General features: G+C 35.2%; 1 protein-coding gene across 1 annotated transcript in view; it reads right to left on the bottom strand.

The window, feature by feature from the left end:
- ROBO2 (roundabout guidance receptor 2) overlaps nucleotides 1-26,282 on the bottom strand; it is a 637,624-nt gene that overhangs the window by 548,436 nt on the left and 62,906 nt on the right. The window contains exon 2 of the mRNA XM_053706022.1: nucleotides 24,686-25,012. Coding sequence (XP_053561997.1) covers nucleotides 24,686-25,012 — 327 coding nt within the window. The remainder of the gene's footprint in view (nucleotides 1-24,685; nucleotides 25,013-26,282) is intronic.

The following is a 26,282-nucleotide window of genomic DNA, read 5'->3' as shown; positions in this document are numbered from 1 at the left end:
TCAAGCATGATGATTTGGAACAGATAAATGAAATACTTCACTGGAAATAAAAAATAACATTTATTTAAAATATATTAATACATTTATTAAGTGCAGCGTACCATTCTATGTGAACATTGAAATTTATTAATTTATACATGAACAATTTGTTAATATATCTGTGTATATATCAAAATCTATCTATCTATCTATCTATCTATCTATCTATCTATCTATCTATCTATCTATCTATCTATCTAGTGAAAACATAAACATTTATTAGCTAACATTAAGGGGAGATTGGTCCCCAAATACCTAATAAGAGCTAGATTATGAGCATTATTTGTCACTCCTGCTCGCGCGCTGCTTGTGCTCGACTTTGGCTTTTTGCACACATCGGGTACCGTGCTTATTACAGTTGAAAGTAATTGAAAGCAAAACGTTTTTGCTCACGCTGTAACCTGACGACCGCAAAAAGCTGAATTAGAATATTGCAACCTCATTAACATATTCTCCCATAGACATCAATGCAGTGTTCAAACCTGATCCCATTTTTATGTCGCAAACCCGACATGAAATATGAATATTTCAAATTCCAAAAGTCTTTATTTAGAAGAATATGTTATATTTATTCTTAAATAAATATTTCTAAATATATGATGGTATGTTGGTAAAATATATATCAATACCTACTTAGAAGAATATGTTATATTTATTCTTAAATAAATATTTCTAAATATATGATGGTATGTTGGTAAAATATATATCAATACCTATAAGATTATATACAGGTATAGATATAAACAGATATATGTACCTCCACCTCTGCCAACTCATAAGAGGTAATATTTGTAATCATCATGTAAACACTCTAGTTTTCAAAAGAGGAGGCTGCAAAATACATCAAACACTGTAAATATATATATATATATATATATATATATATATATATTTATAAATAACAGGGGGTATTGGCGAACATCCACTTGCAAAGATCACCTATGCTTTTATATTACAATTGGGATGATCTTCATATGGCCATATTCTGATTAGCCAGTCACCAATTTACAAGCGGCAAGATTACAAGTTTTTCGTTATGAGTGACTCGGTAATAGCTTGCAAGTTATTTCCACCGCTCACCTTTAATAACACTGCTATTACAGGTTTGCAAAAACACGGCGTTAGCAGGCAATATGGCAGCGTTGAGCTCCATCCCGCACACAAATACCAGCGCTGCTTTGAGCTGCTTTTACGTGATTTCCCCATAGACATCAATGGGGAGAGCCGGCTAAAAAAAAGCCTAACACCTGCAATAAAGGAACGTAAAGCTCCGTAACGCAGGCCCATTGATTCCTATGGGGAAGGAAAATGTATGTTTACACCTAACACCCTAACATAAACATAAACCCTGAGTCTAAACACCCCTAATCTGCCGCCCCCGACATCGCCGACACCTACATTACACTTATTAACCCATAATCTGCCGCCCCCGACATCGCCGACACCTACCTACACCTATTAACCCCTAATCTGCTTCCCCCAATGTTGCCGCCACCTACATAAATTTATTAACCCCTAATCTGCCACCCCCAATGTCACCGCTGCCACTATACTAAAGTTATTAACCCCTAAACCTCTGGCCTCCCACATCACTAACACTAAATAAATATATTAACCCCTAACCCTAAGTGTAACCCTAACCCTAACACCTAACTTTAATATAATTAAAATAAATCTAAATAAAAATTACTATCATTAACTAAATAATTCCTATTTAAAACTAAATACTTACCTGTAAAATAAACCCTAAGCAAGCTACAAGATAACTATTGTAGCTATCTTAGGTTTTATTTTTATTTCACAGCTAAGTTTGTATTTATTTTAACTAGGTAGACTAGTTAGTAAATAGTTATTAACTATTTACTAACTATCTAGTTAAAAAAATACAAATTTACCTGTAAAATAAAACAGGTTTTACAGTTTTCATCCAAGCGGCAAGAAGTCATCCTCCAGGCGGGCAGAAGTCTTTATCCAGACGGCATTTTCTATCTTCATCCTTCCAACGCAGAGTGGGTCCATCTTCAAGACATCCGGCGCGGGGCATCCTTTTCATACGGTCCCAGCCGTACACTGAAGGTTCCTTTAAATGACGTCATCCAAGATGGCGCCCCTTGAATTCCGATTGGCTGATAGAATTCAGCCAATAGGATTGAGCTTGCATTCTATTGGCTGTTCCAATCAGCCAATAGAATGCAAGCTCAATCCTATTGGCTGATTGGATTAGTCAATAGGATTGAAGCTCAATCCTATTGGCTGATTGCATCAGCCAATAGGATTTTTTTCACCTTTAATTCCGATTGGCTGATAGAATTCTATCAGCCAATCGGAATTCAAGGGACACCATCTTGGATGATGTCATTTAAAGGAACCTTCAGTGTATGACTGGGACCGTATGAAGAGGATGCTCCGCGCCGGATGCCTTGAAGATGGAGCCGCTCCACGTCGGAAAGATGAAGATAGAAGATGTTGTCTGGATGAAGACTTCTGCCCATGTGGAGGACGACTTCTTGCCGCATGGATGAAGACTTCTCCCGAATTCGTTGAGGACTTCTGCCCACTTGGATAAAGACTTCTCCCGGCTGGATGAGGATGGATGTCCGGTCTACAGAAACTGTAAGTGGATCTTTGGGGCTTAGTGTTATATTTTTTTAAGGGTTTATTGTGTGGGTTTTATTTTTAGATTAGGGGTTTGGGCAAAGAAAAAGAGTTAAATGCCATTTAAGGGCAATACCCATCCAAATGCCCTTTTCAGGGCAATGGGGAGCTTAGGTTTTTTAGATAGGATTTTATTTGGGGGGTTTGGTTGTGTGGGTGGTGGGTTTTCCTGTTGGGGGGTTGTTTGTAATTTTTTTTACAGGTAAAAGAGCTGATTTCTTAGGGGCAATGCCCTGCAAAAGGCCCTTTTAAGGGCTATTGGCAGTTTAGTTTAGGCTAGTTTTTTTATTTTGGGGGGGGCTTTTTTATTTTGATAGGGCTATTAGATTAGGTGTAATTAGATTAAATATTTGATCATTCCTTTTTTATTTTGTGTAATTTAGTGTGCATTTTTTTTTATTTAGTTAATTGTATTTAATTAATATAATTTATTTAATTTTAGTGTAATGTTAGGTTTTACTGTAAGACAGGTTAGGTTTTATTTTACAGGTAAATTTGTATTTATTTCAACTAGATAGTTAATAAATAGTTAATAACTATTTACTAACTAATCTACCTAGTTAAAATAAATACAAACTTAGCTGTGAAATAAAAATAAATCCTAAGATATCTACAATGTAACTATTAGTTATATTGTAGCTAGCTTAGGGTTTATTTTACAGGTATTTAGTTTTAAATAGGAATTATTTAGTTAATGATAGTAATTTTTATTTAGATTTATTTTAATTATATTAAAGTTAGGGGTGTTAGGGTTAGACTTAGGGTTAGGGTTACGTTTAGGGGTTAATAACTTTAGTAGAGTGGTGGCGGTGATGTTGGGGGCAGCAGATTAGAGGTTAATAATATTTAACTAGTGTTTGCGATGTGGGAGTGCGGCGGTTTAGTGGTTAATATGTTTATTATAGTGGCGGCGATGACCAGAGTGGCAGATTAGGGGTTAATCATTGTATTATAGTTTTTGCGATGCGGGAGGGCCTCGGTTTAGGGGTTAATAGGTAGTTTATGGGTGTTAGTGTACTTTGTAACACTTTAGTTATGAGTTTTATGCTACAGCTTTGTAGCGCAAAACCCATAACTACTGACTTTAAATGGCGGAACGAATCTTGTCGGTATAGGCTGTACTGCTCACTTTTTGGCCTCCCAGGCAAAACTCGTAATACCGGCGCTATGGAAGTCCCATTGAAAAATGACTTTTTTAATGGTGCAGTAGTTACGTTGTGTTACAGCCAAAAAAGTGTGCAGTACAGCTATACCTACAAGACTCTTTATACCAGCGGTAGTGAAAAAGATAATGCTGCTTTTTCAAGCATAACGCAAAACTCGAGATATATATATATATATATATATATATATATATCAACATTCCATAAAACATCCAGCAGAAGGTTGGGAGGCATGAAATTACTATTTTTAAATGAAACCCCCACACATGATTAAACACATAGGTAAAGTCCTTGCCAGGAGCCACAAGCATTACAGTCAGGGGCAGAATTACCACAGGTGCTGGGGGGGGGGGGCATAACAGCTAGTCTATACATAGGATTGTGCAGAATGTGTGCAATCCTAATGCAGGGGAGACTTTTATTACTGCAAGTTGAAGGTCCATTTTATCTAATTAGCTATATATACTTAAAATCATTATACAGAGCAGCATGTATAATATTACTATTGCTACTTAGTTAACTGTGAGTGGGGCCAAAAAATGTCTGCACTTGGGCCTTCTGCTGAGTAGGCCCGCTACTGATTACAGCTTCAAAGTATTAAACTAGCAGTGATTAGCAGCTACATGCAACTGTCACTCATGATTAGGTCACTGGAGGTTTTCTGTTTGGGAGCTGCAATACTATGATTAATATTAGAGTCTCAATATTCTTATCTAATTCTTACAGTGTGTTTTGTTATTGCTATAAGAACTCCTCTCTGTATAAGATTAAAGGAATATAGGTTTAGCAGTTTCAAGGATGGTTTTAAACTTAAAATTTGGGCTGCTACTTAATGATAACTAAAAGGAATATATTAAGTCTGGTGTTGCTCTTCAAGAGGATTATAATGTTCTTCTCGTTTCTGTTTTACTTATTTAAATCTTCTTAGTGCTTCTTAAAATCAAAGGTAAATAACCAGAGTATTCAAGGTAAAAACACACAGCAAAAGGACCGCGATGACATGGTAGCATGGAACGGAGACCGGGCTCCTATGCAGACATGTCCATGCTACCATGTCATTGCGTTCCTTTTGCTGTGTGTTTTTACCTTTCTTAAAAAAGAAGCACTAATTAAAGTTTTGGATTTTATCTAAGCAAGGCTTGCCTGTGTTATCTGATGCGGTTGGACAGTTGGAGATATATCTTTATTGGTAGTGGTGGACGACCACCAAGCCATCTTTGCATCATCACAGAGCTCCCTACGTTATCACCCATTCTCTGGTGGTTACTTTGTATCATTGGTAGGGTGGCCATATTGCCCCTTTAAAAAGGGACAAATATTAAAAATACATGTCTCAGGGTTGTTTTCAGGGCTGTTTAAAAAAAATGTTTTGTATAAGAACCCTGACATGTATTTTTCATATGTGTCCCGTTTTAAAGCAGCAATATGGTCACCCTAATCATTGGGGTAAGAGTGTGCACACCGCTTCCATGCTTGTTTGTTTGCCTATGTCTCTCCTTGTCCTGGGTAGAGTATAGCACAGTAAATAAAAGCACTGGGCTTTAAATTGTCTGTTGATAATGATTAGGGTTCATAGAAACCCAAACCCCCCTCTAAAACTGCCACTCGGTAGGTATACTTTTGTCTGGCAACAATATAAAGAACTACAAGTATCACATTGCTTTGTAGTTAAATGGGTATGGAACAGTGTTCCTTTAGTAAAAAAAAATGTTAAATTAAAGCTAAGATAAAAAGAAACAGATTGTGTAAAAAACAGCAAACAACTTACTTATTTCCTTGATAAATAAACACTTACGCCTAGATTTAGAGTTCTGCGGCCAAAGGGGTGCGTTAGCTACGCGTGCTTTTTTCCCCCCGCACCTTTTAAATACCGCTGGTATTTAGAGTTCACAGAATGGCTGGGTTTTCAGTGCGTTAGGCTCCAAAAAGGGAGCGTAGAGCATAATTTACCACCACTGCAACTCTAGATACCAGCGGTGCTTACGGATGCGGCCAGCTTAAAAAACGTGCTCGTGCACGATATCCCCATAGAAAACAATAGGGCTGTTTGAGCTGAAAAAAAACCTAACACCTGCAAAAAAGCAGCGTTCAGCTCCTAGCACAGCCCCATTGTTTGCTATGGGGAAACACTTCCTACGTCTGCACCTAACACTCTAACATGTACCCCGAGTCTAAACACCCCTAACCTTACACTTATTAACCCCTATTCTGCCGCCCCCGCTATCGCTGACACCTGCATTATACTATTAACCCCTAATCTGCCGCTCCGTAAACCGCTGCTACCTACATTATCCCTATGTACCCCTAATCTGCTGCCCCTAACACCGCCGACCCCTATATTATATTTATTAACCCCTAATCTGCCCCCACAATGTCGCCTCCACCTGCCTACACTTATTAACCCCTAATCTGCTCAGCAGACCGCACCGCTACTATAATAAAGTTATTAACCCCTAATCCGCCTCACTCCCGCCTCAATAACCCTATAATAAATAGTATTAACCCCTAATCTGCCCTCCCTAACATCGCCGACACTTAACTTCAATTATTAACCCCTAATCTGCCGACCGAATCTCGCCGCTACTGTAATAAATGGATTAACCGCTAAAGCTAAGTCTAACCCTAACACTAACACCCCCCTAAGTTAAATATAATTTTTATCTAACTAAATAAATTAACTCTTATTAAATAAATTATTCCTATTTAAAGCTAAATACTTACCTGTAAAATAAACCCTAATATAGCTACAATATAAATTATATTATAGCTATTTTAGGATTAATATTTATTTTACAGGCAACTTTGTATTTATTTTAACCAGGTATAATAGCTATTAAATAGTTAAGAACTATTTAATAGCTAAAATAGTTCAAATAATTACAAAATTACCTGTAAAATAAATCCTAACCTAAGTTACAATTAAACCTAACACTACACTATCAATAAATTAATTAAATAAAATACCTACAAATAAATACAATTAAATAAACTAACTAAAGTACAAAAAATAAAAAAGAACTAAGTTACAAAAAATAAAAAAATATTTACAAACATTAGAAAAATATTACAACAATTTTAAACTAATTACACCTACTCTAAGCCCCTTAATAAAATAACAAAGCCCCCCAAAATAAAAAAATGCCCTACCCTATTCTAAATTAAAAAAGTTCAAAGCTCTTTTACCTTACCAGCCCTGAAAAGGGCCATTTGCGGGGCATGCCCCAAAGAATTCAGCTCTTTTGCCTGTAAAAAAAAACATACAATACCCCCCCCAACATTACAACCCACCACCCACATACCCCTAATCTAACCCAAACCCCCCTTAAATAAACCTAACACTAAGCCCCTGAAGATCTCCCTACCTTGTCTTCACCTCACCGGGTCCCGATCTGTCCAGAAGAGGGTCCGAAGTGTTGATCCAAGCCCAAGCGGGGGGCTGAAGAGTGACGTCCATCCTCGGGCTGAAGTCTGGATCCAAGCAGCGGCTGAAGAAATCCATCATTGGGCTGAAGTCGGAAGTCCATCATCAGGATGAAGTCTTCTATCAAGCTGCATCTTCAATCTTCTTTCTTCCGGAGCGGAGCCATCTTCTTCCCAGCCGACGCGGATCCAACCTCTTCAAGCGACGCCTACTAGCCGAATGACGGTTCCTTTAAATGACGTCATCCAAGATGGCGTCCCTCGAATTCCAATTGGCTGATAGGATTCTATCAGCCAATCGGAATTAAGGTAGGAAAATTCTGATTGGCTGATGGAATCAGCCAATCAGAATCAAGTTCAATCCGATTGGCTGATTGGATCAGCCAATCAGATTGAGCTCGCATTCTATTGGCTGTTCCGATCAGCCAATAGAATGCGAGCTCAATCTGATTGGCTGATCCAATCAGCCAATCGGATTGAACTTGATTCTGATTGGCTGATTCCATCAGCCAATCAGAATTTTCCTACCTTAATTCCAATTGGCTGATAGAATCCTATCAGCCAATCGGAATTCAAGGGACGCCATCTTGGATGACGTCATTTAAAGGAACCGTCTTTCGGCGAGTAGGCGTCGGTTGAAGAGGATGTTCCGCGTCGGCTTGGAAGAAGATGGCTCCGCTCCGGAAGAAAGAAGATTGAAGATGCGGCTTGATAGAAGACTTCATCCCGATGATGGACTTCCGACTTCAGCCCGATGATGGAGTTCTTCAGCCACTGCTTGGATCCAGACTTCAGCCCGAGGATGGACATCACTCTTCAGCCCCCCGCTTGGGCTTGGATCAACACTTCGGACCCTCTTCTGGACAGATCGGGACCCGGTGAGGTGAAGACAAGGTAGGGAGATCTTCAGGGGCTTAGTTGTAGGTTTATTTAAGGGGGGTTTGGGTTAGACTAGGGGTATGTGGGTGGTGGGTTGTAATGTTGGGGGGGTATTGTATGTGTTTTTTTTACAGGCAAAAGAGCTGAATTCTTTGGGGCATGCCCCGCAAAGGGCCCTTTTCAGGGCTGGTAAGGTAAAAGAGCTTTGAACTTTTTTATTTTAGAATAGGGTAGGGCATTTTTTTATTTTGGGGGGCTTTGTTATTTTATTAGGGGGCTTAGAGTAGGTATAATTAGTTTAAAATTGTTGTAATATTTTTCTAATGTTTGTAAATATTTTTTTATTTTTTGTAACTTAGTTCTTTTTTATTTTTTGTACTTTAGTTAGTTTATTTAATTGTATTTATTTGTAGGTATTTTATTTAATTAATTTATTGATAGTGTAGTGTTAGGTTTAATTGTAGATAATTTTAGGTATTTTATTTAATTAATTTATTGATAGTGTAGTGTTAGGTTTAATTATAGATAATTGTAGGTATTGTATTTAATTAATTTATTGATAGTGTAGTGTTAGGTTTAATTGTAACTTAGGTTAGGATTTATTTTACATGTAATTTTGTAATTATTTTAACTATTTTAGCTATTAAATAGTTATTAACTATTTAATAGCTATTGTACCTGGTTAAAATAAATACAAAGTTGCCTGTAAAATAAATATATATCCTAAAATAGCTATAATATAATTATAATTTATATTGTAGCTATATTAGGGTTTATTGGTAAGTATTTAGCTTTAAATAGGAATAATTTATTTAATAAGAGTTAATTTATTTTGTTAGAATAAAATTATATTTAATTTAGGGGGGTGTTAGGGTTAGGGTTAGACTTAGCTTTAGGGGTTAAAAAATTTATTAGAGTAGCGGTGAGCTCCGATCGGCAGATTAGGGGTTAATACTTGAAGTTAGGTGTCGGCGATGTTAGGGAGGGCAGATTAGGGGTTAATACTATTTATTATAGGGTTATTGAGGCGGGAGTGAGGCGGATTAGCGGTTAATACATTTATTATACTAGCGGTGAGCTCCGGTCGGCAGATAAGGGGTTAATAATTGTAGGTAGCTGGCGGCGAAGTTGTGGGGGGCAGATTAGGGGTTAATAAATATAATATAGGGGTCGGCTGTGTTAGGGGCAGCAGATTAGGGGTACATAGGGATAACGTAATTGGCGGCGGTATACAGAGCGGCAGATTAGGGGTTAAAAACTTTAAATATAGTGGCGGCGATGTGGGGGGACCTCGGTTTAGGGGTACATAGGTAGTTTATGGGTGTTAGTGTACTTTAGAGCACAGTAGTTAAGAGCTTTATGAACCGGCGTTAGCCCAGAAAGCTCTTAACTACTGACTTTTTTCTGCGGCTGGAGTTTTGACGTTAGATTTCTAACGCACACTTCAGCCACGACTCTAAATACCAGCGTTAGAAAGATCCCATTGAAAAGATAGGATACGCAATTGATGTAAGGGGATCTGCGGTATGGAAAAGTCGAGGCTGGAAAGTGAGCATTAGACCCTTTCCTGACTGACTCCAAATACCAGCGGTAGCCCAAAACCAGCGTTAGGAGCCTCTAACGCTGGTTTTGACGGCTACCGCCCAACTCTAAATCTAGGCCATAGAAAATCACAGTGTAGCCACTGCCTTCAGCTAGATAAGAAATGTCATTACATTACTTAAGTTTTATTGGCACATGATATTGCAGACAAAATCAATAAACTGACTGCAACTATTAGTGTCTCCTAGTAAAACATAATAAATAAAAATCTGCTCCTTTGCCTTCTTAAAGAAACCACAGGTTGTAATGGACCTGCACAAATGAAAAAAATAAATAAAAGTTAATATCTCTTTAAAGGAAAAGTAAAGTTGCCAGCACCTCTATGCTGCAAAGCAAATTATATTGCAAAATAACTTGACTTTAATTCATGATATTTTTAAATAAGATATTTCTCAGTAAAAGGTAACTTTATTTTGCCTCGCTATATCGCCGTTCCTCCGCCTGGCTAAAAAAAAAAATCTTTATTTTGCAATGACGAATATCGTAATCGATATTTCTATTGGTCCCCCAGTGGCGTCTGGAAATTACATTAAACGCCCCCACCTTAATATGCGCATGCGTATGTCATTAAATGTACTCCGTGTCTAGAAGCATGTCCATGAGACATGCATGCGCATTGAGCTATACAGGGAAATAGCCAATGACATAGAAGCATCGGCACTAAGCACGCATGTGCAATAAATTTAAGTTCTCAAGAATGCAAACGGAATAAAACTTAAGAGAGGGTGGGACCGCTCTTATGTGTAAAATAACAAAAGCAAGGGAATGAAGGGGGGCGGAGGAAGATACAAGACGGCAATAAGGGATGAAGGTATGAAATATTACAAATAAGAAGGAATACCAAAAAAAAAACCCTTAGCGACTAGATATAATAGGATAATTGTAAACCATGGCATTAATATTGTTTGTCTAAATTTACTTTCACTTTAAAATGAGGAATAATACTGTTTTATATCCCTTTAAGTCCTTCAAATTTACTTTCTCTCCTTTCTGTATATAATGTTTGGAGAGACAACAATTTGGTATTTTAATTGATGTCAAATTAGGAAACAGTAGACAGTTGCATGTTTTATTGTATAAAAATATAATTCAATAGCAAAGCCTTATGGATTAGTAAATTATGCAAGTAATACAGGCTACTCACTTCCATGCTCATTAGTGCTGACCTGTGGCTTCTGCTCAACAAATTATTTTTCACTGAAGATATTATTTCTGACAGAGATGCTTAAATTAAATCCTCTTGTTATCCTTTATGGTTTTCCTAACCTCCCAAATAAAAACCATGTATTCCATGTATTCAATTCAGTTTGTTTCACTCCTTATTGTATTAACATATATGAACACTTACTGTATATGTGTATGCATATATATGAGATAGATAGATATCTGGTGACTTTTATTGATTTTCATTGTTTTCATTGTTCTGTATTGTGTCACCTATAGGCCCTTTATAAATAATAGCTAACAATAAATATATATATATATATATATATATATATATATATGGGAGTCAAAGGGTAAACAGCGCTTATGGAGATTCTTAAAAACTGAATAATATTAAAATCTCGGCAGTGTTGGTGGGTAAAGAAAACAAAAAAAAAAAAAAAAAAAAAAAAAAAGGGAAGAGAAGTATATGAATATACGTATATATATTAGAGTCTTTGATAGGATATTGGAATCCTAGTGTAATGAAGGCGTAATAGATACCCTTACCAAAAGTTACCTCAATCCTATGAGGTAAGTTTGCCGCATTGGAGGATGTATCTAGTGGTTGAATGAATCCTGGATGTTCTGGTCTGTATAAAATCGCTGCCTCTTGGAGTAGAATGGGATGTGGGTCCCCTTTGTGCTGGTTTCTTTAGGAAACTTCCTGTATTTATTGCCTCTTGGAGCTTGGTTTTCTTGTCTTGGTATGAAAGGATGTCAGAGCAGGTGACGTGGTTACAGGGTACTTATTTCTTTTTTCTTTTCTTATTTTTTCTTCATTTTCCTTAGAGTTGTGTCAGCAGATACAAAAAAATTTCCCTTTTCCGACTCGGAGTCGGAAAAGGGAAATTTTTTTGTATCTGCTGACACAACTCTAAGGAAAATGAAGAAAAAATAAGAAAAGAAAAAAGAAATAAGTACCCTGTAACCACGTCACCTGCTCTGACATCCTTTCATACCAAGACAAGAAAACCAAGCTCCAAGAGGCAATAAATACAGGAAGTTTCCTAAAGAAACCAGCACAAAGGGGACCCACATCCCATTCTACTCCAAGAGGCAGCGATTTTATACAGACCAGAACATCCAGGATTCATTCAACCACTAGATACATCCTCCAATGCGGCAAACTTACCTCATAGGATTGAGGTAACTTTTGGTAAGGGTATCTATTACGCCTTCATTACACTAGGATTCCAATATCCTATCAAAGACTCTAATATATATACGTATATTCATATACTTCTCTTCCCTTTTTTTTTTTTTTTTTTTTTTTTTTGTTTTCTTTACCCACCAACACTGCCGAGATTTTAATATTATTCAGTTTTTAAGAATCTCCATAAGCGCTGTTTACCCTTTGACTCCTATTTTTCCTATATTGTATAGACTTAGTCTATCATACAATATTTGTACCTTCATAGCTGCTCTATGAGATTTTCATACCTCTGACTAGCGCATTTACTTGAGTAACGCCTGTTTCCACTCACTGACACTGAATGGTAACATTCTACTTAATTCTATATATATATATATATATATATATATATATATATATATATATATATATATATATACTATTCTGGATTGCTGGATAAAGCAGTAGCAATACCAACTCAGCCTGAAGCAAGAATAAACAATGCATGTCAGTGATTAAAAAAAGTTATTTATGATTTGTGAGCACTGACTACAATATACAACAATATATAAGGTATTGGAAATGATTGGTATACGGTATTCCTAACCTCCCAAATTAAAACCATTTAATCCATGTATTCAATTCAGTTTGTTTCACTCCTTATTGTATTAACATATACGTTCACTTACATTGTGTCTGTATACAAACATATGAGGTAGATAAATAGATAGATAAATAGATAGAATAGAACAGATGATAGATAGATTAGATAGATAGATAGAGAAATAGATAGATGATAGAAAGATAGATAGATGATAGATATATAGATAGATAGATAGATAGATAGATAGATAGATAGATAGATAGATATATAGATAGATAGAAAGAAAGATATCTCTAGTGACTTTTATTGAATTTCATTGCTCAGTGCTCAGTACTGTGTAACCCAGTAATTTTTAACCTTTTTTTTGCCGTGGCACACTTTTTTACATTAAAAACTCCTGTGGCACACCACCATCCCAAAATTTAAAGAAAATCACACATTGTAGCCTAATACAGCATATATATATACACATACACACAAACACACACATACTGTATGTATTGTGCTGTTATGCCATGCCTCCTACAAACTACCCCTGCACTGGGAGTAAAAAACAAGCAAAGTTTAAAAAATATGTCACACTGTTGTCAGTCTGCCGTGTCACACCTGAGGATCTCTCACGGCACACTAGTGTGCCACGGCACACTGGTTGAAAAACACTGGTGTAACCTGTGAGACCTTTATAAATAACAGATAACAATAACTTTTAACATAGGTAGCTTATATATATATATATATATATACTCAATGTACGCCTATGATTTAAAAAGTTATTTATGAATTGTGAGCGCTGACTACAATATCCTTCAATATATAAGTTCTTGGAGATGCTTGGCATTTAGAAGGACTACACTAGAATCAGTAATATATATGTATACTATAACAGCTATTGAAGTCTTGTGGCCCCAAAGTTCTTTTTAACCCTTAAAACGTGTTCAAATATACTATATGTGTGAAAAAGGTGGAATCATTGGTTAAAATCCCTTTATGGCTGCATGATCTCCCTACCCCACCAGCTGTTACCTACCACTATGAATAAGAATCTTGAGACAATTTAACTTAAACATATCTTAGGTGTTATTGAAAATACTAATAAATGCATAAATGAACTAGTGGCTATTTTACAAATAATATATTATTTCTTAGACAGATAGCATTTAGTTCCTAATAATTCTTTTTTTTTCTTCTAAATTCTTTTTTTCTCTCTAGGTTTATAGAGATTCTGGGATAAAAATATATTAATTCAGTCTCTGTGACCTATGACCTTAACAGAAACACAATTTTTATCAGCAAAACTATTCAAGAGATCGTTGCAACTAAGAAAAAAATGCACAATACTGGTCATTCAAAATAAATAATAATCTAGGGACATCATCAATTTTTAATACATTTTCATTTAGTCCATGGCACCCTGCTACACTGGTCGATAGATCAAGCTGCTATCACAGATTCAACACCTGGGGCTATGACTTCAGCCTCTAAGGGATGCAATTGACTCTGGTTAGATGACACACGTTTTCCTTATATGAGAATACCCCCTCTTGTTTTCTGCCTGTCTTTACAAGTGGTACCCTGAAGTTTTGGCATTATAATAATCTATATCAGCTACACTGCCATGAATATTTGAACATTAGACTGAAAGCAATATTGCTCTCCATACAAATCTCATTATCTGGATAATTATGGCCTAATTGTAGAAAAATAATAACAAAATTCTAAAGTTCACTTTTAAATCTGAAAATAATATTAGACTTTTAATATTAAAATAATTTAGACAGACTGTGTAAAAAAAACAGCAAACAGCTTACTTATTTCCTTGATAAATAAAATAAATAAATAAATAAATAAATAAATAAATAAATAAATAAATAAATAGATAAATAAATGTATAGTCTGGCAGAGATACCGAAGCAGAAAGGGATACTCTGTATCCCTCTCTGCATCTGTCAACAGTGGTGCCGATCCTTGGTGGCGTGGGAGGGTTATGAGAGAGGTGGGTGGGCGGCCCAATGCTGGAGGGAGGCAGGTGGGGTGGGAACAGGTGGGACCACTACACTTCAGAAAAAATGTATGGTAAGAGCAGCAGGGAGGTGGAAGGAGGGAGGGGTGAGGAGGGAGAAGGCGGTACAGGGGGAACCTAGAGTGGAGGGGGAATAAAGGCTAGGGAAAGGATCTTGGAGGGGGACATGTGGCCGTGTACACGGGCTTTAACACTAGTACTAAAAAAAAGAAGAATGTCAGACACATTATTTATACATTTTAATGGTGCACAAAAGCGCAACAATAAGATAAAATGTCTAAATAACAACTTATGTAACTTTTTACAATTATTTTAAGATGAAGAATATACAAATGTTTTAACAATTTTTTACTGATTGTCTGTTGCAATATGTATGATGATCTGATGAAAATAAACATAATTAAAGGGACATTAAACACTAAGGGCTTGATTACAAGCGGAGTGCTAAATTATCGTGCGCCCGCAAATGGGCAAATTTGCCCATTTGTGGGCACCTGATAACTAACCAGCCATTACAAGTGGCTGATTATTGCTACCACAAGCTCGCGGTAGCAAATAGCGCACTGAACATTATCTAGAGATTAGATCCCCAAATGCCCTCAAAATATAGGGCATTATAGTTTTAATAAAAAAAGAAGTAGTATTTTTTTTTAATAACAAATAACTGCACTAGGCAGTTTTGGGGCTTTAAAGTTAGTGGGAGTGTTAGAAAAAAAAACGGCACTGAAAAGTGCCTTTATATTGCGGTCTATGGGAAAGAAAGCGATAGTTAGCGCTCCACTTGTAATCTGGCCCTAAATACATTTTATAAGCATGGTATTATTGTTATTCTCTGGCTCCCTCTAGTCATGGGTGCTGCCGTGCTGACATTTAGCATTCACTGCATCCCTGTGCTGAAGTGTTTGCACATGTGCAACAACACTCTTTCACATACCTGCAGTGAAACCTAGGTTCCAAAATGGCAGCACTCCTAATTAAAGGGAGGTGCATTAAAGGGACATGAAACCCAACATTTTTTTTTTCATGATTTAGAAAGAACATGCAATTTTAATCAACTTTCTAATTTACTTCTATTATTTTCTTCATTTTCCTGATATCCTTTGTTAAAAAGCAATTAGGCTCATTAGCTGCTGATTGGCGACTGCACATAGATGCCTCGTGTGATTGGCTCACCCATGTGCACTGCTATTTCTTCAACAAATGATATCTAAATGAGATAATACAAGTAAATTGGAATGTTGCTTAAAATTGTATTCTCTATCTGAATCATGAAAGAAAATCTTGGGTTTAATGTCCCTTTAAATGTATTTTATGTTTAGAGTCATTATAAAGCGATTGCAAGATGGTACTTTATTTGTGAATAAAGCTCAAGTTATATATACAGGCGGCCCTCGTTTTACAACGGTTCAATTTACACCGTTTCAGAATAACAATCTTTTTTTCCAGTCATGTGACTGCTATTGAAAAGCATTGAGAAGCAGTGCATTTATTAAAATAGCCAGTAGGTGGAGCTGTCCGCTTGTGTTGCAGCAAAGCCAAGCAAGCTGAAATTAATCAGTTTAACCAGACCTGAGTTATTGAGCAAATTTCAAAGGAACAAAATCTTCCTGTCTATAAATCAGTCCAGATTGGAATGCATAGAAAGAACTGTTTGCAGAAAAATGCAAGTGAAGTCTTTGTTGTCTGATTATTTTATTAGGTTTATAATGCTGTTTAGCAAATGTTTTTGTTCATTTAACTTAGTTTAATTATATATTCTGTGTTGTGTGATTATTTTATTAGGTTTATAATGCTGTTTAGCATTTAAAGTCTTCATTTCAAAGCTGTAAAAATAATGTATTAGGCGTTACTTATGACACTTTTGAGAGGGACCTGGAACCTATCTCCCTCACTTCCCATTGACTTACATTATAAACTGGGATTCAATTTACAACGGTTTCGATTTATAACCATTCCTTCTGGAACCTAACCCCGGTGTAAACTGAGGGCCACCTGTATATATATATATATATATATATATATATATATATATATATATATATATATATATATATATATATATATATATATATATAGTCTGAATATGTAGGGTTTTTTTTTCTTTTAAAGCACCCTCATTTTTAGTAATCATAGATATTTTTTAGATATTGTGATATTCAAAGACAACAACTAAGAGCAATCTTTAATGGTAGAACGCTGTTCTAAATTCCCAAAGGACTTAATTTAGGAATTCAGTCTGCTATGCTTCAAAGTAGGGGAGGCAGTAAAACGTTTTTTTTTAGGTGTATGATGCCATTACAGAAATGGTTTCATGGCTTCAGTTCTCTTCATGTTCTGTGATCTTTCCTTAAAATATCTTTAACACCATACAATCACTTTTATTTCACATGCTTTTAATAATTTTTTTTTGTGCTTCACTCATGACCTTCAAAGAGAGAATGTGCTTGAGTTCTCTAGGTGTTATAAGATCAATGGCATGACGATGCCCCGGTTTGTTCTCCAACCTTTTCTGTGTTAAAAATTGTGCTCAGAACTAAGGAAATCCATTGGAAATAATTTAAAATGGATGAAATATTTAACAAGTTTAATTTTCTATTTTTCTTGAACTGCAGTTTAAAGTTTGATATATAAATATAAATGCCGTACGGAAAAAGAGAAACATGTTAAAAATATATGGTTATATAAGTAAATGGATTAAAAATACAGTTTATGTAAAGAGATTGACATAGCTATAAAAAGCTATATTTTGTTGGTGTATTGTATTATATCTGTATCACAAATACTCTACTATTGTGTGTTTATTGAGTATATAAAAATATTTATTAATATCCATTCTTCTTAAAAACAAATGTAAACTTTTATTTCAACATTTTAATGAAAAAAATACAAGTTTTTCTTGCTTAACCTCCTGCACAGGGCATACCTCACTGACTATATCTGTCAATGTGTTGGGGGCCTATGCCTTGTAAGAGGGTCTTTAGTTATGTGTTTAATTAATTTTAAGTCAGAGCTTCAATGTGTTGTGGGCATCTTCCTCATGAGAGGGCCTTAAAGGGACACTGTACCCAAAAAATTTCTTTTGTGATTCAGATTGAGCATGAAATTTTAAGCAACTTTCTAATTTACTCCTATTATCAAATTTTCTTCATTCTCTTGGTATCTTTATTTGAAATGCAAGAATGTAAGTTTAGATGCCGGCCCATTTTTGGTGAACAACCTGGGTTGTCCTTGCTGATTGGTGGATAAATCCATCCACCAATAAAAAAGTGCTGTCCAGAGTACTGAAACCAAAAAAAAAAAAGCTTAGATGCCTTCTTTTTCAAATAATGATAGCAAGAGAACGAAGAAAAATTGATAATAGGAGTAAATTAGAAAGTTGCTTAAAATTGCATGCTCTTTCTGAATTACAAAAGAAAAAAAATTGGGTACAGTGTCCCTTTAAGCTACAAATGTTACCCCTTTGAGTTGGCTCATTGTATAGCTTATATGTTTTTTTTTTTAAAACTTTCTGTATGCAATATTTTTGAGAGTGAATCTGATTTGCATTTTTTTTTATCTATCTCAATAGATAAAACAAAGAATCCCAACATTAACATTTGCATTGTGTTATGTGCATGAGTTAAAAACACAATAAGTACAATATAATAACAGTACCACACACATATTTTTTCTGGAAAAATACAGTTCTATATCATAGATCAGGAAGAACCAGTCCTAGATGGTCAAATACTGCCAACATTTCAGATTTGTATTAAGTCAGTTTGAAGTAACATAAAAGTGACCAAGATAAATAATTGCTTCTAATAGTTAATGCATTTTGATTATATTAGTAATACATACTGTTTACATTTGGTGTGTGTGTGTTAATCCCCATTGGAGCAGCTCTGTAATCTCCTTTTTAATATGGGCATCAGACACTCCATTTGTATCCACCAATAAAATGCTGATACTGGGAGTAAGCGGCTGGTGTGTGCATTGCAAGGGCATTGCTAGAGACACTGCAGTTATTATTTTCAGTTCACATAAAGAAAGCAAAGCTGCACATTTTTTAAATTATATTTCTTACTAATAATAATGAAAGGTAATAATTTTCACAATGAATTATTTTGGGTACTTTTGGTTCTCTTTGTAGGACACGATCACTGTAATCATTCATTTAGTTATTTCAACTATAAGGGCACTTTATAAGATATTGTATTTTTTTTTTTTTTTTAAATGAATGTCTCTGTGCTGATTAAAGGGACACTGAACCCAAATATTTTCTTTCATGATTCAGATAGAGCATGCAATTTTAAGCAACTTTCTTATTTACTCCTATTATAAATTTTTCTTCGCTCTCTTGCTATCTTTATTTTAAAAAGAAGTAATCTAAGCTAAGGAGCCAGCACATTTTTGGTTCAGTACAATGGACAGCACTTTTTTATTTGTGCTGTCCAATCAGCAAGGACAACCCAGGTTGTTCACCAAAAATGGGTCGGCATCTGAACTTACATTTGTGCTTTTCAAATAAACATACCAAAAGAATGAAGAAAATTTGTTAATAGGAGTAAATTGCTTAAAATTGCATGCTCTATCTGAATCACAAAAGAAATAAATTTGGGTTCAGTGTCCCTTTAAACTATATTATCTTGTTTACCACATAGAAGTGAACAATAAAGATTTAGGAATTTTCCTTAATAACAATTTAGCATTAAAGAGATAGAAAAGTCAAATTTAAAATGTGCATGGGTGAATTTGAATTTGAAACATAAGCAGTTTTGCAATATACTTCCAATAGCAAAAGTGCTTCTGATAAAAGTTATCACTGTGCTTCTGCGGCATATGCACATATCCTGTGAGGGCCCGTTCTGCAGTACTCAAACACTACGCATGCTCAGATGGTGGTATGTATTGATTCTGAAGACATCATTTGTATCATACAAGCCACCGCTGACTCTTTGAGAAGTTGTGGTGTTTGAAAACAGGATATGTGAGTATGCTGCAGAAAAAAAGTGATAACTTTTACTAGAAGCATTTTTGGTAATGGAAGTATATTGCAAAAATGCTTATATTTTAAATTGAAATGCAACTATGCACATTTAATTTTTGTACTTTCTATACCTTTAATACATCAATATCAGTTCTGGACAAATGTATATTTTATGCATATGTAACGTTTGATTGTTCAAATTTTATATGTACAGATTTTGATGACAGGTAAGATTCAGAAGGTGTATCATGAAGTGTAAAGAAAATATGTTTGTGTGAAAGAAAGAATGTGTGGTTAATGATTTAGGGAAGAGATCCTAAACATAAAGGAACACTAAACACAGTAGAATTACATAATCAATAAATGCATAATAAATAGATAATGCAAGCTGTAGATTTTTGCTGAAACATTTCAAAGTTAGTTTTACTTTCCTTCCTACTGCATCATGTGACAACATTTAGCTAATTAGAAAATGTATATACTAATATGTAAATCTTGCACATGCTCAGAAGTAGCTAGTGCCTCAGAAAGTGTGCATAGAAAAAGATTGTGCATATTTAGATAACAGAAGGTTGTTTAAAATTGTGTGCTTTGGGGGGCGTGGCTATTAAGCGGCCGTGATCGGTCGCACTTCATGAAGCTCCCAGGCCATCTCTAATAATCCACTAAATATCCTCGGTATTGCTCAACATCCTACCTTTTAACTACAGTATTTGACTACCTTATATGCTATGCTTTTTGTTATAAAGCTTACCCACCTATACCACCTGGGATCTGATTCAGCCCGCTGAGAACTCAGGCCATGGCCTTTAATCGAGTGCTCAGCACCCCCCCAGCATGTGGGTCAAGCAGCTCTGGTTCTGCTGTAGATGTTAATTTCTATTCCTATAAAAGAGAAAGCCAGATACTTCTATCATGGAGGAAGACTTTGCTATGATACAAACCTCTCTAACAAACCTGGATAATCTAATGACTGACAGATACCACCAACTGTTAATCAGCATACGATATCTGGAGGTATGTGAGAACCTCTCCCTCATGTCTTTACCTTCACAAAAGAGACCAGCTCTTCAGACCCAAGAACCGCTACTTGCATCTTTTACATTGATCTCGCTGAGTCGCGCTGACGCAACAGAAATAAGTGAAATTGAGAGCCATCTAAGCCCTTCGCTCCCCCTTCACTCCAGAGGGTATGGCCGGGCCGCTGGATCAAAGGGCGATATACACACTAGCTTAGACAGAGGACTCACCAGCACCTGGTAATATGTCGACAGGTCCTTGCTTTCAGGAGTACAGAAAGATGCTTGCAGCTCTGATGGTAAAATCCACTACACCGCTCCCTACAGAGAGAACCTCAGCCCATCTGACTAAAGCTCTGCTGCTCCTGACTGTAAATATTGTCATGACAGAGAGATATTTTTACCTCGTAGTGGCCTCCCAACTTGTTTCCAGCCTGCAGATGAAGGTACCTGGGCGGCAGGGCAAACTCGATAAATGCGGCGTGGGCTAACAGGAGATACCTTTACTATGCAGGGGAGGATGGTTTACAATGAATCTCCCGCCTCAGGTTATTGTTTCAAAGACGTTAAATGACTGCAGACTTCAATAATAGAAATATGTTGTTGTAGCAATGGGGATACCTATCTTTAACCTACGACTAGATGTTAAGGTTTTGTTCTAACAGATGTTATTAAGTTTTTATTCCATTCTGTATTTTGCATCTCCAGTTCAATGCTCATTGTTACTTATCTCAAAATGTAGAGGGTAAAGTTACTAAACTGCACCCATTTAGGATATTATATACTTCCTACCTAGTAGCCTAATATCCTGATCACAAAGATCATTACATTAATATACCTTCCCCCCATAGAATGCCATTAGTTAACTGTAAGTTGTCATACATATATATATATATATATATATATATATATATATATATATATATATATATATATATATATATATATATATATATATATATTATCAGGTCTATATACTCATTTATATTAAATTATTGGATTCTCTCAAGGATATACGCTCTTACAAATTAACATTGTGGTTTATTAACCTTTACCCCTTGACTAGGTTGAGGTAAGATGCTCCATGTCGGTTCTAGAACTGACATATCATTACATTCAGACTACCAAATTATTCTTGGAGCTTTTGTACATTAACTTCAGGGGTCTCAGCTTCCTTGCCCACTTATATATATATATATATCACCCCTTGTCCACCTGACTGTTATTTACTTAGTCTCCATTCTCACACTTAGAATGGGTAGTCTGAAACCTAGGGGTATATTTATCAATGTGCGAGAAGACTTGATACAAAGTAGCGTATCATGTCCACTGCACATCGACAAATGCCAACAGCATACGCTGTCGGCATTTATCATTGCACCAGCAGTTCTTGTGAACTGCTGGTGCAATGCTGCCCTCTGCACTGCAGATTCACTGCCAATCGGCCGCTATCAAGGGGTGTCAATCAACCAAATCGTTTTTGATCGGGATGAACATACCTGAATGAGGAGACTGACCTCTCCCTCTTATTTCGCACTAAATCCCCTACAAATAGAATTGTTTTTTGGTAACACACACAGCTCAGTCGACATGTAATGGCTCAAACCTCCTTTATCCCAGAGGCTCACATCCCCCTACTTACCAATTCTCTATGGCATAGAAACCAGTTATCACATAGCCTTCTGGCTTTCTCTTCATTATATAACATCTACCCATGTTAAATCCTCTAACTACTATACAAGCTATGATAAGCTAGTTTTCTAACCAAGCACTTTATCACTATATTAATAATTATTATCTCTTATTTATTACTATTTGTTCCCCACATGTAACTCTATATCATACGCAAACAAGTCATTTCTAATTTCACGGTCCAAAAGTGACCTGCTAATGGTTACCAAGAAAATACTATCATACATAACCAAATGGCCCACAAGTGGTCAGATCGGTAAACACTCATATGAAAATACTATTTATATAAAAGAGGTTCCTGAAGCCTATCCTATCACACATTATGTGATTTACTATTTCCAGTATGTATCCTACTGCTATATTGTATTTTTGATTTCTGTAACATGATTTAATTTGCTTGTTATAATATGTGTACAACCTCAATAAAAGAATATTTAAAACAAATTGTGTGCTTTATCTAAATCATGAAAGTTTAATGTAGACTTTAGTGGTCCTTTGAAACAATTTAACACGCAAAATACACAAAAACTGGTTAAAGGGACAGTCTACGATATAATTGTTATTGTTTTAAAAGATAGATAATTCCTTTATTACCCATTCCTCAGTTTTACATAACCAATACAGTTATATTAATATACTTTTTACCTCTGTGATTACCTTGTATCTAAGCATCTTCTGACATGATCACATGACTTTTTATTTTTTATCTATTGACTTGCATTTAGTACTGTGTTGTGCTAAATCTTAAATAAGTCCTCGGGTGTGATCATATTGTTGTCTATATGGCCCACATGAACTAGCAGTCTTTTGTTTTGAAAAGCAAATAAAAAAGCATGTAATTAAGAGGCTTTCTATAGAGCCTTTGAAACAGGCAGAAATTTAGAGGTTTAAATGTTATAAAGTATATTAATCTAACAATGTTGGTTGTGCAAAGCTGGTGCATGGGTAGTAAAGGCATTATTTATCTTTTAAAACAATAACAATTTTAGTGTAGACTGTCCCTTTAAGTAAACTTGTATAATTTAAAAATTGAACTAGCAGGAAATACATATTTTTGTACACCTGCTGCTGTTTTCTCTGGGAGCCAGATGATCAAAAACTCCCCAGCTTACAAAGAAACCGCACACATTTTTTGGTGGCTTTTTTTAGCGTTATATTGCAATGTATGTATATTGTCTTCACATCCAGAACCCTTCATAGCAAGGTAAATAGCTCTTGGGCTTAATTTGCCTTTCTAAAATAATTTGATTGACCATAAAATATGGTGAGATGACTTAGACCAGCTTGCCATAGCTAAGAGCTTTAGATCATCAGGGTCTGGATGTTGGGAACACCCCCCACCCCCCAAAGCTCTTTTGGTGTGTTTTTTATAAAACCAAAATAAAAGAAAAAATGGAAACATGTCCACTGTTTTACATGAGACAATTAAAAAAAGGTGCACAGTGGCACTTTGTACAATAAGGCTCACTAATACTATAGGTCCCATACATAGGTCCCATAAATATATGCAAAAAAACACAATGATTTTAAGATCAAAGAATATAACATTTTAGTTGATTACAAATGCATAAAAGGGCAGAATTTTTATGATAAAACAGTTCATTTTTTATATAAATAATTTGGTGGAAAGGCAAAAATACATTTTGCCACTAAAGCACAATTCATGGTAATTACCAAAAAACTGATTACTTGTGCTGTATTTGCATCTATAATATTCTATTGGCTTAGAAGGCAAAAAAAGACAATGTAATCTGTATCTACAACAGCTCACAACATAAGACATCATAATATATTTATTAAAGTGTCTCTCTTTGCACATTTTCCTTTTTAATGTTACATCTAATGCTTTATACTACTTGGTTATTCTTCATATTTTAGATATCTTATAATATTACCCTATTGAAAAACATTTTTAACAGATGTGCACATTTTCATACAGTTCCACTTCACAGTGAATTTGAAACTATCACCTTCCAGAGGTTAAGCTTTTGTTTTTTGTCAGATGCATGATTTATATTTTCCTTTTGTGAAATCCCTTTGTACCTTGGAGTTCCATTCATATAAGCAGTTTTTTGCTCTAGACTGTTCAAATGTATGTCTACAACTATAGACTAATAACAAAAATAACATTTAGTTTTATTTAATTTTTGTCCTCATTTGTTTTCATTGTTTCAATATGATATTATATTTTAAATACATTGGCTAATATTTTTGACAATAAGCTATGAAGACATTTAATTTATAACATTGATTTATTTTTGATAATCATAATTACATCTACTTACATGCCACTTCCAAAGATGCATTTCGACTCATCGCCTCTCCAAGGTAATTCCTGGCAACACAGACATAGCTTCCTTCATCTGGCTTACTCCTGCGCCCATGGACAATACGCAAAAAAAATAAAGATCCGCTGGGCAGAAGCATGCGATGGGAGCGAGGGTCATCTTTGTCTGTCTCCACTCTTTCTAGATCTTTGTACCACTCAATAGTTGGTGTTGGTCGGCCTTCAGCTTTGCAATTCAATGTTGTTGGTTCCCCTTTTGACACTATTACATCTGAAGGATGTTCAACTATTCGTGGAGGAAAATCTTCCTGGCGAAGACGAGATCCTAAAAAGAAATTAGAAAAATATATTTTTGTATGTGTTTTTTTTATTTTTTATAAATGAATATTGCTATACAAATTTTTTTGATACAATAAATAATTTAAGGACATCTATGATTATACCATTCAAGAATATGCCTAACAAAAGAGAACTTAGTACCTTGTATCATGATCATATATGCAAACAATAATCTTTATCTTACAAAATATTAAAAAAAAAAAAAAAAAAAAAGGTAAATGTGAAAAAGTATAGGAAATGAATTTGCTTATTTCTTAGGCTGTACATTTTTACGGACACTACATTCTGAGCCTGTCTTTGAATCTGTTTGCTTCTGTATTATTATGTCTCTAAATCTAGCATAATTGTAAAAACCTTGTTCTTTATACAAATATAATGTCATCAACACCTTGTCAAAGTAATATTTTTACAACATTTCTAGACTTCTATGGATAAAGTGCCAGATTACATGTGGAGCGATATTTAAAGCTCCTGCTCCCCTGCTAACTCCACTAGAAGTAAGCTTTTTGCACACTTCGGGGAGCGCACATACTACAAGTTGAAAGTAAACTGTTTTCTCACAAGCACTAACCTGATGCACGCAAAAGCTGAATTTAGGATATCGCGTGCACATTAACGTATTGCCCCTTAGAAGTCAATGGACCAAAAAAAGTGGGGAAAAACCTAACACCCTACTCACGCACAAACACCATTGCATATTCTTAAGTGCACTAACCCGACATGAAAATATGAACATGAAGATATTTCACAGTCTAATGTTCTTCACAAAGCAGAATATGTTCTATTTATTCATAAATACATATTTCTACAAATATTTTATGGTATATTGGTACAATTTATATCTATACCTATATATATATATATATATATATATATATATATATATATATATACTGTATATATAGATGATTATATATAGGTATATATATATATATATACAAGTGTCAACTGTAGCTATGGATACTTTAAGATCTATTTATAAGCCCAATGCTGACCACAATAAATACTTTAGGGGGGAAAAGTTTGGGTTGATCATTTGTACAATACAATACATCAACAAGTAGAGTACTGAGCATTGACCTCAAATGATTAAACATGGGAAAGAACAAAGCAATAATCTGATGATAATTATATTGTTATATTTCTTGAATGCTAGGAAAAAAGTACCCTGATCCTAAACCTTTTTTCAACCATGAAAAGAGCTTTATTTCCCCAATAAATCATCTCGAAAATGGTTCAAATGTTATTCAATGTCT

Source organism: Bombina bombina, chromosome 3 (assembly GCF_027579735.1).
Source record: "Bombina bombina isolate aBomBom1 chromosome 3, aBomBom1.pri, whole genome shotgun sequence".
Lineage (NCBI taxonomy): Eukaryota > Metazoa > Chordata > Amphibia > Anura > Bombinatoridae > Bombina > Bombina bombina.
This window is presented reverse-complemented; position numbering and strand designations above follow the sequence as displayed.